The 12,583-nt window shown below is 43.7% G+C and overlaps 1 protein-coding gene across 2 annotated transcripts in view; it reads right to left on the minus strand.

Annotated features, from left to right (window-relative positions):
- Mbd2 (methyl-CpG binding domain protein 2) overlaps positions 1-12,583 on the minus strand; it is a 58,579-nt gene that overhangs the window by 4,578 nt on the left and 41,418 nt on the right. Inside the window, exons 4-5 of one of the 2 annotated variants that reach the window (XM_052156093.1) lie at positions 5,914-6,004; positions 4,578-4,755 (exon numbers count right to left, since the gene is read on the minus strand). In XM_052156093.1, coding sequence (XP_052012053.1) covers positions 4,578-4,755; positions 5,914-6,004 — 269 coding nt within the window. Of the gene's footprint in view, positions 1-4,577; positions 4,756-5,913; positions 6,005-12,583 lie in introns of those variants that run through there. The other variant, XR_007973102.1, reaches the window with a different exon arrangement.

The following is a 12,583-nucleotide window of genomic DNA, read 5'->3' on the forward strand; positions in this document are numbered from 1 at the left end:
AAGACAGCAGCACTGCCCAGACCCAGGATACCAGACAGGTAGAGAAACATGTCCTGGAGGACTCCATCAGATCACCGGGAGACTGGCCAGCTGTGGACTCCATTTAGTTCTAAAACCCTGGAGTGACTGACTCTATGTCCAAGGTAAGGAATGTAACAGGCACTGTGTAGCCACAAAAATCACTATCTTTTCTTTATTAAAAGAAATGCACAAAGAATTGCTAACAGACTTTCAGTTCCTAATTGGGGATTCAATCAATAGGAAGGAAGCAGTATACTGTCAATCTGACCTCTGACCTCTACAGTTCTTTTTACATCAAATGAGTTTCAAAACCTGTCCATGTAGCGGAGCGGGCTACAGAAGAAGAAACACATTCGTCACATTGGCAGGATCACCACTAACGTCAAATCACAAGAGGCATAGATGCTGGCTATGACCCATCAGGAAGGCAGGGTGGGACACACTGCACCTTGTGAAGATGTCTAGCTTCAACTCTAATGTCTATCAATGAGTTTCTTTTACTTTGAATATGACTTCTTGCCTTTATGCAACAAATGCACTTGCTGTAGGAGTAGACAGAATTCTATAATGTTCTCCAAGACTCCTCCATTTCCAATATATATTCCTTGTACAATTTCCCCCAGGAAGAGTGGATGACATTGGTGATACAGTGGGATATTGCTCTATAATTGGTTATTAATCATAGAATCATTAATTAATCCCAAAGAAGCTGATTCTAGGGAACCTAATCAGTAAGAACTGTGCTGAAAGAATTAGCATGAGGGTGTACAGAGAAGCCAAGTGGGGACCACAGGTAAGCAGTGGGGACCTCATGTCAGTAGTGGGGACACAGGTCAGTAGTGGGGACACAGGTCAGCAGTGGGGACCTCAGGTCAGCAGTGGGGACCACAGGTCAGCAGTGGGGACCGCAGGTTGGCAGTGGGAACCTCAGGTCAGCAGTGGGGACTTCAGGTCAGTAGTGGGGACCATAGGTCAGCAGCGGGGACCTCAGGTCAGTAGTGGGGACCTCAGGTCAGTAGTGGGGACCTCAGGTCAGCAGTGGGGACCTCAGGTTAGCAGTGGGGACCTCAGGTCAGTAGTGGGGACCACAGGTCAGCAGCAGGGACCTAAGGTCAGTAGTGGGGACCTCAGGTCAGCAGTGGGGACCTCGGGTCAGTAGTGGGGGACCGCAGGTCGGCAGTGGGGACCACAGGTTGGCAGTGGGTACCTCAGGTCAGCAGTGGGGACCTCAGGTCAGCAGTGGGGACCTCAGGTCAGCAGTGGGGATCACAGGTCAGCAGTGGGGACCTCAGGTCAGTAGTGGGGACCACAGGTCAGCAGTGGGGACCATAGGTCAGTAATGGGGACCTCAAGTCAGTAGTGGGGACCTCAGGTCAGTAGTGGGAACTGCAGATCAGTAGTGGGGACTTCAGGTCAGAAGTGGGGACCACAGGTCAGCAGTGGGGACCTCGGGTCAGTAGTGGGGGACCGCAGGTCGGCAGTGGGGACCACAGGTCTGCAGTGGGTACCTCAGGTCAGCAGTGGGGACCTCAGGTCAGCAGTGGGGACCTCAGGTCAGCAGTGGGGATCACAGGTCAGCAATGGGGACCTCAGGTCAGTAGTGGGGACCACAGGTCAGCAGTGGGGACCATAGGTCAGTAATGGGGACCTCAAGTCAGTAGTGGGGACCTCAGGTCAGTAGTGGGAACTGCAGATCAGTAGTGGGGACTTCAGGTCAGAAGTGGGGACCACAGGTCAGTAGTGGGGACCTCAGGTCAGGAGTGGGGACTGCAGATCAGTAGTGGGGACCTCAGGTCAGTAGTGGGGAACCTCAGGTCAGTACAGGGAGCCTCAGGTCAGTAGTGGGGGCTTGTAAATGACTTAGGCTATAATTTATGGGAATGTCACCAAGTTCAGAAAACAATTACACATATTAATGAAAATATTATCAAGTATACTGAAGAGATAAACTTAATGATAAGATTTTTAGCCAAGGCTCCCTTGGGAAGCACATGCACTGCAGCTAGAACAGCGGAGAGGATCAGCAGCCCCTGTGCAAGAAGGAGATCTTTAGCTAGAAGCTCTGCAGAAGCAAAGCCAGCTCCAGTCAGAGGAAGAGCAGCAGTTCCACTCAGCATCACTTCTCAACCTGTGCCAACTCAACAAGCAATGCTGCCTGGTAGCTCCTGCCATGCCACTTCTGTCACTTATACGGTCTGGTAGACAGTCAACCCGAATCCCAGTCTGGGTTCCAGATCATTCCTCTACTATCAACAGGCCTAGTGTTGAAGCCACTGGCCTTCCCAGTACCCCATGTGACTTGTGAAAATCCTGTCCACTACCTCTGTGCTCATACCTATAAGGAAACAGCCTTGTTCCCCAGGTGATTATCTTCCTCAAGGTCACAGTGATCCACAGAGCAACCTCATTTCTTGCTTTGATTTTTATATTTTGTCTTTTATAAATTCTTTTAAAATAAAGTTGATTTCAAATTCTAGGAAACAAAAGCATCTGAATACAACTTTGAACTGTTTCTATCTTTTTAAAAGAGATTATTTTAGAGCCTGAGAAGGGTTTTCCAATTATAAATCTAGCTAGACTCATGCATTCAGGAACATTTCCATATCAACTCTTTATAGATTTAGATGAAAACAAAAACAAACAGAAAACTATTTTAAATTGGATGTTTCCAAACTGCCATCTGCTGGTTTCATCTAGGAATGGTATTCCAGGAAAACTGGTACTCCAGGAAAAATGGTACTCCAGGAAAAATGGTACTCCAGGAAGACTTAGATTCAAATAGAAATAGTGGAGGACACTTACAAACTGCCATGTTTAAAAAAAAAAAAAGCAGTGTACTGAGGTGTCGCTATCATCATTACAAAGTAATGGTGCCAAAGTTCAAAGGTCCCAGAATGGAATTTCCTTGTGATCTCATAATCCAATGTGTTACTTCTCCAAAATAATAGTGTGCTTATGCCTCAGGGTGCTGTCAGTCTGCCCTGGGTTTTCCTTACTGTTAATGCCAAGCACATGCTCTGTGGCCCAATCTTAGGAAAAATAAAGATCATCATAGATATAACTGTGTCCTCTCTTCTTCCTGACTCATCACCTCTGCTCTGTTCTCCTTGGTTGCTTCCCATCTTGCTCTATTGTATAAGTATGTGTGTATATACATGTACAAGCATAGATGCATGTATGTGTACCTGTGTTCAAGTATGTATGCCTATGGGGGTGCATATGAATGTATGACTGTGTGCATGGATGAGTTGTATCTCTGGAACTTTTTAAAATCTTTACATGTAACAAAGCAGATATAAGTAAACCTCTAAACTGAGTTTGAATGAAATAAATAAACTCACGATAAGTAAACTGAACTTTAAAATGCAACCTAGCCTTAAGGCAACAAGGCTGTCTGTTACCTTCTATAAAGAATGGTTGATTTGCAGACAAGTGCATGCAGGAAGAATCACAAAGATGCAGTGAAAGGGTTAATTGTGTGGTTTGTGGATAGAATACTTGCCTTGAATGCTAGTGGCCTGGGTTTCAATTTCAAGCACTACAAAGGCAAATCAAAACTAAAAGGAAACTGCATAAAAGGCCCAATGGATGAAAGGGGCTCATTAGAGCAGAACTCTAGAGGCACACACTGTGACTGCTGCATTGAGAATATGGCTAATCAGGTGACGACATGCCGTGATGGTCACTCTGAAACAAAGCTTATATTCAAAACTATTTTCCTTACCAAGATCTTTATCACATTCCATGCATTTCACACAAGCTCTGCATCTTAGTACTACTGATGCATGAGACATCATGGCCACAAGCAACTCGGGGACCACGAGGTGTATTTTGATTATACTTTCATATCACAGTTCATTATCAGAGGAAGTCTGGGCCGGAACTCATCAAGCATGGCAAGTGTCTGGAGGCAGGAGCTGATTCAGAGGCCATGGAGGGTACTGCTTACTGGCTTGTCCTCATGGCTTGCTCAGTCTGCTTTCTTACAGCAACCGGGACCTACAGCCCAGGGATGGCACTGCCCACAGTGAACTGAGCAGTCAGTCACTGCCCTGCAGGCCTGTCTACGGCCTAATCTTATGGTGGCAATTGATCAACTGAGAGTCCCTCCTCTTAGAGGACTCTACCTGTGAGTAGTCGGCATAAAGCTAACTGTAATACCCACCTGTAATAACCGAAAGATGGTCTCTGACAGGTTCATCATCCCTTAGAGAGAGGGGTCCCCCCTTGGGGGGATTTGTATGCATACAGACAAACATGGGATGTAAGACTGAACACAAAGTTCACGCATGCCTCACATACTCTTTACACACTCACTGTGAAGGTCACTCCCATGGCATTTTTAATAGCTTAGCACATGAAGCAAAGTTTTACAGCATCAGGCTCTTCACTTATGATCAGACCTCAAAAGACTTCAGGTATTGAACTTGGTTTTAAGTTTTGAATATAGGATGATCAACTGTATTAGCTACAGCACTGAACCTAATGGCTTTCATTTAAAAAAATCTTCTACAGGCAAAAACTGAGGTATTTAAGATTATGTTAAAATGGCTTACCTAATGTCTTCATCTGTAACAATGAAAGCTTTGCAGAGGGGTTGAGATGTGTTAAGCCAAACAGCAGGGTTCTTTTCCACAGCCGCAGAGACTTGTCCTGTGATAGGTGCAGAGCTTGTATGCAGAGCACTGGCCACAGCAGATAGAAGGGTTTCATCATTACTACCTGGACCCACTCCTGCAAGGAGAAAGCAATGCTGTTAAGAGGAAGCCACTCCTGAGACAGTGGGCCCGCCACTGCCTGAAACAGCCAGAACGTTTCTACTGGCTTGCAGTCATACAAGGAAGCCGCTAAAGCAACACAGGGCAAGCTTCATCCATGTACACTGCACACCAGAGGACTGAGGAGGAGCAGTGACAACAGTGAACTCGGACAAAACTTCAACTTTAAAATAAATTTTTTAAAGCCCAAATTTTTGAAAACTTATGTTTGTTTTCTGAAGAAAGGTCAATTATTTAAATAATTTAAGAGCCTGTAAGATCACTATGCTATACTCAAGTATCCCTGTTAACATAGCCTGAATTTGTTTCTTCCTATTTACTTTTTAATACCAATTCCCAATCTCTAGGCTTATCTATACTCTGAGACTTCTGGGAAGGTCAGTGCCATTATGTCATGCCAAAAACTTAGTTGTCACTTTCATATGACCAGAACCAGATTACTAGAAGTAAGTAATAAGAGCACAGCTCACCACTGTAGGGGCCTCTAGTCACAGCAACATTTAAGTAATCCAATCAAAGTTCTGACTTTATTTAAGCAATGATATCTAGGAATATACAAGCATGAGATAACTGCCCAACTGTTGTTCACTGGGAAGATTTCTGAAAAACCCACACTAAGTCAATATTGAGGATTGAAATTCTAATACTTGAAAAATAATGTAACTCTTGAAGAAGACATAATCATATGAGAACAGCAGTCTATAGAAAAAGCAGGAGGGCTTGAAGTTGATATTTCAGTGTAAAAAAAGAGAAGGAAAGTGCTGGGGTGAGATGCTGCCGTAAGGAGGAGACATGGAAACCCTGTTCATCTGCAGGCGGCGCTGACGCAGCACACAGATTAACGCTCACAAGGCCAGCGAGAACTAAACATTTCACACAGAAGAAAAAGGAAAGCTAAGGCTGATGTACTACATAGGAGTATTGTTATGACACATGTCTGTCATGTGTGTTTTCCCTTGGCTTATAGTGTAAGAGGCATGCCATCCAGTGAAGCACATGGTCGCCCAAAGCAAAGGCGTGCTGGTATTGGTCAATTACGAATGCACAATACCTAAGACCAGTGCCTGGCACACAGCAGGTACTTAGCAAATATATTCAACACTCTAGATGATACCTTGAAGACCTTTAGGTAGCTCCATGGTTTTTATAATTTGCTCTGTTACATCTGACGCACTAAGTCCTTGTAGTCTCTTCTCCCAGAAAAGCTGTAAAGCAAAAATACCACTGTTAAGAGACTTATTTCTGAGACAAGGGAACAGCATACCTGGTGAGGCCACTGAATACCGGAGTTGGCTCAGAGGTCTCCCCGTGTTCTGACTCTCCTTAGAGCGTGCTAGATGAAATGCCAAACAAGAACACCTTCAACACATAACTCCTTCAGATGACATTACTCAAAAAAATGTTTTGATTTTCCAAACTCAATTACTTCAATATTATAGACTGTGTGTTTTATAAATTATACATAATTGCTCATAAGGTATAATTTGAATTTTTAAAGCTTCATTTAGCATAAAATGCCAATGTTAAAACAAAGAAAGAAAAAAATAACCAGTATCTTCACAAAAACATGGTTTTTCTATGACATTTATATGTTTAGCCTTTCAGTATACTTTAAATACTATATTTCCTACTGATAAAAAGTTTTCTAAAGCATCTTCACACAGTGATGAATCTCTCTCTCTCTCTCTCTCTCTCTCTCTCTCTCTCTCTCTCTCTCTCTCTCTCTCTCTGTTGAGCAGTCCCTGGATCACTCGCCCACTCAGTGGTCCCTGCCTCAGGGAACTACGAGGCATACATTTAGCTCCCAAACAGCAATGCATACTTTTACTTTAGATGCTTTTCAGAAGCCAGTCTTTCTCCCAGACAGCCATTGTGGCTCGCACCCATGTGTGCATCCATGCAGCGTCTTCTGAGTGCCTACACGCTACCATCACGTGCACCATCAACAATGGTTCTCTTCCTGTTTCTTTTTAACCTACATCTTATTTACCATTGGCAAGGGAAAACAAAGGCTTCTCTAGGACTCGCTTCCTTCCTTTAATCCTAGATAAGAGGGCCTGGTGCATAGGCGGCACTGAGACACTGTGTGTAATGAGTAGCCAGAGTGAGCTGTGAAGACACACCAACTCCGTGACATGCACAGTCTTGGTCATGTTTCTCCTCTTCACAAGATTTACTTCTCCTTTACAAATGCTGGAGCAATGGCTACCACACACAACAGCTATGGAGGGTAAGTGAGGCGAGACATCAAGCGCCTACCACACAGTCGTCATAAAGTTTACTGCACTTACTTTTAGCAGGTTTTAGCTACTTTTAGGGCCTTGGGGAGCTTAATGTGTAAAGTATCAGCTAACATCCATCAGACACAGGAGAAGACATGGTAGTATAATAATGTTATATTTATAACCTCAAATCTATCAACAAAAATAATTTCCAACAAAGTACTCTAAAGACTTTTGTATATAGAGTTAATATAGTTCCATGTATTACCTCTTCCTGAAAAGTAATATCAATAAGTAGCCAATATAAATGGTCAATTAATACTAGGAAGATGGAGGTATGTTAATTAAGAGTTCACAGTCAGTATGATGATTATCATAAGTATCTTAAGAAATCCTTCCTGCATTCTGTTTACTCCTTGGTAGGAAAATATTATCTTTGTTTTGAATACCACAGCTTTATTTTTTAATAATTAAGGGAAATAAAATCCAGTTAAATTCCTAATTAATATGTGCAGAATTCAGAGCTGGGAAGAGAACTCAGTAAAGTGCTTGCCTTGCAATAATGAGGACCTGAGTTGAATTCCCCAAATCAAAGTAAAGTTCCAGGCAGGGTGGCACAGGACTGGAATCCCAGCACTGTGAGAGAAAAGACAGGCAGATCCCTGGGGCTTGCTACCAACCAGCCAGCTCAGTCTAACTGGAGAGATAGGCCATTAACAAAATCTGTCTCAAAGGAGGTTGGATGGCATTCATGAGGGTAACAGCTGAGATTGTTGTCTCACACACACACACACTATATATAGAGAAAACCCAAAGTTATGTATGTTTATGTTATACACATGGCTATGTATGCACATATGTAGGCATCCCACTGTTTTGCAAGTTCATATTCCTTATTCAACTTACTACAAAAAACTGCCTATGTACTAGACATGTGCAAACATCATATTAACAATTTACCCAGCATTCACATTATAGTAGATGTTATAAGTAACCTAGGTATAACCTAAGGAACAGAGGATGATTACACAGGAGGCTTCAGCATCATGTGGTCCTAGAACCAAGCTCATGAGGAAGAAATGACTTAATTTCTATACGTTATACTATTACTTAATTTGTAAAAATAAAACAAAAGTACCAAAACCGAAAAGTATGGGGATTATGGGTGGGTATGATTGACAGTATTTTACACTAAACTCTATTTCCAGAATTAAAAGATGATTTTGAACCTATCAACTTTAATGTTTAACTTTAAAAGTTTTAGATTAGAAGAAAAAATATACAAAAAATTAGAAGACAGTCATATAAACTATTGGATTGAAACATGGGTACACTGCGGGCAGCTCCCCAGACTCTACTCTGCTTTCACTAGCCTCAGTTTACAACTCAGTCCTTGGGGAAGAGCAAGGGAGGGAAAGTCTTTCACCTAAATGTTTCTTAAGTTCTTCTTGAAGCCCAGGTGTTTACCAGGATTAGATTACATTCATCTGGGAGTCTTCCCCACTCAGCTCATGTCCAATGAAAATAACAGGCCAAGTGCAAGTCGTTGTGAATGTGAAGCATCCTAGCCTCCTCTCTGTGCTGTGATAAAATCACTGACAAAAGCAACTTGAAGGGAGAGTTATTTAGCCTACAATTCCAAGTCACAGTCCCTCATTTCACGGAAATCAAGGCAGGGACGTGAAGCAGTTAAACACACACACACACACACACAAGAACAGAGAGAGAATGAATGCAGCACACCCGTGTGATTTAGCTTGCTTTCTCCACTCTTAATAGAGCTCAGGACTGCCAAGCTGAGGGAACAGTGCTGCCCACAATGAGCTTCAGTGCCCCCATCAGTTAACGCGATCACAACAGCCCTCCACAGATGTGTACACAAAGGGATGTTGAAAACCAGACGTGGATTACTGTTCCTGAAGACTCTCTCCCTGGATGATTCTAGATTGTTTCAAGTCAACAACACTATCACAGGAGCTCCCATTTTACCACAGTTACCTAATCTCTCCCAGCACATTTTATAAACACCACCACTGTCCTCAATTCTAACATCAAAATCAGATTTTACCTACCTAATTCAATTACGTCCTCAATTCAGTTTTGCTGCCTGCTCTGACACCAAATGTCCAATAAATATAATACTTAAAAGAAACATTGATTTAATAAATGAACCAAGTCCCAAAATCAATGCACTGTCACCTTGGGTTATTAAGTATGTTTCTAATCCTTACCAACAAAATCCTCTAAATGCCTCTAAGCTCTTCTTAGCACCATCCGGAATGCTAGAAAAAAATCAGCTCCCACATGAACACCGTCTCCTACTGCCAGTAGTCTCAGCAATGGCCTGTCAGATAAACCAACTAACTGTGGGAGAAACATCAGATGAGATTAAGCATCATATAAAAGCCCAAAGAACCTAAACTGTTCTCAATGCGCAGTGCCGTCTTTGGGCAAAGCATTGTCGCCACTGCCAGGCCTGTGTCACTTGGCCAACTTCTCTCAGTTCGTGCTTTAGTACACACACAGGAGCTGAGTCAGAGCAGAGCTGCCTTCACGTTACCTGCCCTGGCCTCCCAGAGGGCCAAACATTATGGTGAGTGCAAAAGCTGCTGCTTTTGTGAGATGTGCCACCAAATATGTTTACTGAAAGTAAAACTAATCCAAAATCCAACGGTAGAATTTTGCTTTTGAACTGCTAAGGTTTGGTTTGGCTTGGGCTGTGGTTGGTTTGTCTTCTGAAGCACATCAGGAAGATGAGGACGAAACGGGACCACAAGAAAAGTCACAAGCACGCAATTCTGGAGCACCCGAAACTGAGTTGCTAGAATGTTTCTATCAGGGCCTTCCACCCTGGGAGCATACCTCGTACTCGGAACAGACTGGTACTCCATCCCATGGTCAGAACATGGGATGGGAGCAGCTGGGTCCTGAGAGACTGAGTACTGACACCAGCATGGCTGTGTCAGCAACCCCAGCGTCTCAGATCCGTCAGGCTTTCCCTGACACAGACTCAGGGGAATGGCAAGGCCTTCCACTGGTTCGAGTACCAATGTTGACAGTGTTTGTAGAAAGTACCAACCACGGCTTCACCTTCTCAGATGCCTGCAGCCTTACACTGCTACACAGCCTGCCCTACACACACACCAAGATCAGCTAACCCACCTCCTCATTCAGATGGATATGAGAAACACTGATTTTTTTTCTTGTTCTTTTTTATTATTTTCTTTATTTACATTTCAAATGTTATCCCGTTTCCCCTCCGGAAAAAAAAACCCTATCCCATCCCCCTCCCCCTGCTCACTGTCCCACCCACCCACTCCTGCCTCCCTGTCCTGGCATTCCCCTGTACTGAGGCATCAAGCCTTCACAGGGACAAGGGCTTCTTCTCTCATCAATGTCCAACAAGGCCATCCTCTGCTACATATGTGGCTGGAGTCATAGGTCCCTCCATGTGGACTCTTTGGTTGGTGGTTTAGCCCCTGGGAGCTCTGGGGGTACTGGTTCATATTGGTGTTCCTCCTATGGGGCTGCAAACCCCTTCAGCTCCTTGGGTCCTTTCTCTAGCTCCTCCACTGGGGACCCTGAGCTTAGTTCATTGGTTGGCTGTGGGCATCCACTTCTGTATTTGCCAGGCACAGGCAGAGCCTCTCAGGAGACAGCTACAGCAGGCTCCTGCCAAGCAAGACTTGTTGGCATCCACAATAGTGCCTGGGTTTGGTAACTGTGGAGTACTACTCAGCAATTAAAAACAATGAATTCATGAAATTCTTAGGCAAATGGGTAAAATAGAAAATATCATCCTGAGTGAGGTAACCCAATTACAAAAGAACACACATGGTATGTACTCACTGGTAAGTGGATATTAGGCAAAAAACTTGGAATACCCAAGACACAATTCACAGACCACATGAAGCTCAAGAAGAAGGAAAACCAAAGTGTGGGTGTTTTGGTCTTTCTTTGAAGGGGGATCAAAATACCCATGGGAGGAGATACACAGATGTATATAATAAACACTGAATTTATGGGCTGCTGGTGTTTACACACACACACACACACACACACACACACACACACACACACGCACACACCATGCCAACCTTTCTATAAAAGTCTGTTGTTTCTTCAGTCCTGGTTGCCCAAGACAGGTCAGTCCCAAAGCTGTGCAGGTTGCAACACAGAAGGGGTGGTTTACAGGAAGCAAGCCCAGCTCAGTGTTCTCTGAGCACCCATCCCACGCATAGTATTTTGGTGAGTACTGGGGTGTTCGTGCACTGGCAATGAAGAAGCTCTGTTTGGTAAAAATAAACAAAGCAAGGGCCACCTCAGAGACTGTAATCATGCTGACAAAAAATTAACCTCAGCATTAGAGAGGATTTTAAGAGGTAGCTCTAGAAAATATACAAGATAATCTATAGGCAACAGCCATGGAGAGCAATGTCTACCCACGGAAATAGCTTAAGCAGTAATGAGCATTTCTCAGTAGTTTTACGCAGAGCAGCCAAAGTGGCTTATTTCCGATATATGCCCTAAAGCCTGAGCCCCACACCTCCACTTCCAGCGCACTAGGTTTCATTCACTAATTGTTGCTTCAGGTGACCCGCTGTGGGCATAAGAAGCCTGGTTTGAGTTGTGGTGAGGTGCCCCATGGAGGGGCGCTCTGCCATCAACACCACATTTTAGTCCCAACTATGTCGGGGATAGAAAAAGCACAAATTATTCTCAATACCTCAGAGACTAGAGGGCAACAGTGTTCCCTCCCACTTTATTTCACTGTAGAACGATTTGTTAAAGCAGTCAAAGCTGTAGTGACTGCTGAAGTGTAAAAAAAGAGCTCGTCCAAAGTTCAGCTGAGGCAGTACAAATACGCTCAGTCACAGGATCTCAATGGCATAGGCTGAACAGCAACAAGTGACAACTTCCACTTAGCCAACCATAAGCCCAGCTCTCTGCTAAATGCTTTGTTACAGGAATTTAGTCAGTGTTTGCTGCACCATTTTGGAAATTTTCTATAAATGCACATTTATAGATAAAGAAGTGGAGGCTTGGTGAGGCTGACCAGGAGTGAGAATTAAAATCAGGTCAGGATAACCCAACAAGCAGGAAGAGTGCTGAGTGCTTGGCTCTCCCCTGGCCCAAAGAGCACAAGCCTTGGACTCCTCTACATGACATCCAAGATGGACGACACATTTATCTGTCTTTACCTGTCAAGAAAGCGACTGAGATAGTCTGAAACCACTTAAAATCTGGAATCCATTTAAGGGACCTACAGACAAATGTTCTGCAAGTCGTGTCTGGTGTCTGCCCTTTCCTTTTGCAGAATAAAGAGGCCCAGTGAGCAATACCTTTAGTTTAAACTGGCGTAGGGTCTCAGGGAGGTATTAAACTGTAGTTCATGTGATTTTTGAAGTATTAATCATAGACTGAAAATAAGCTTTCTTGGGCCCAGCTGCAAATGTGAATCATTTAAATCAACAGAATTTTCAGAGGATGGAAATTTTAAAATGAGACTATTCCTTTACGAAACTACTTCCAGGAACACAAGGCTGACGTGTACATGAACGA

The sequence above is a fragment of the Apodemus sylvaticus genome, chromosome 13 (genome assembly GCF_947179515.1).
Source record: "Apodemus sylvaticus chromosome 13, mApoSyl1.1, whole genome shotgun sequence".
In the NCBI taxonomy this organism is placed as follows: Eukaryota; Metazoa; Chordata; class Mammalia; order Rodentia; family Muridae; genus Apodemus; species Apodemus sylvaticus.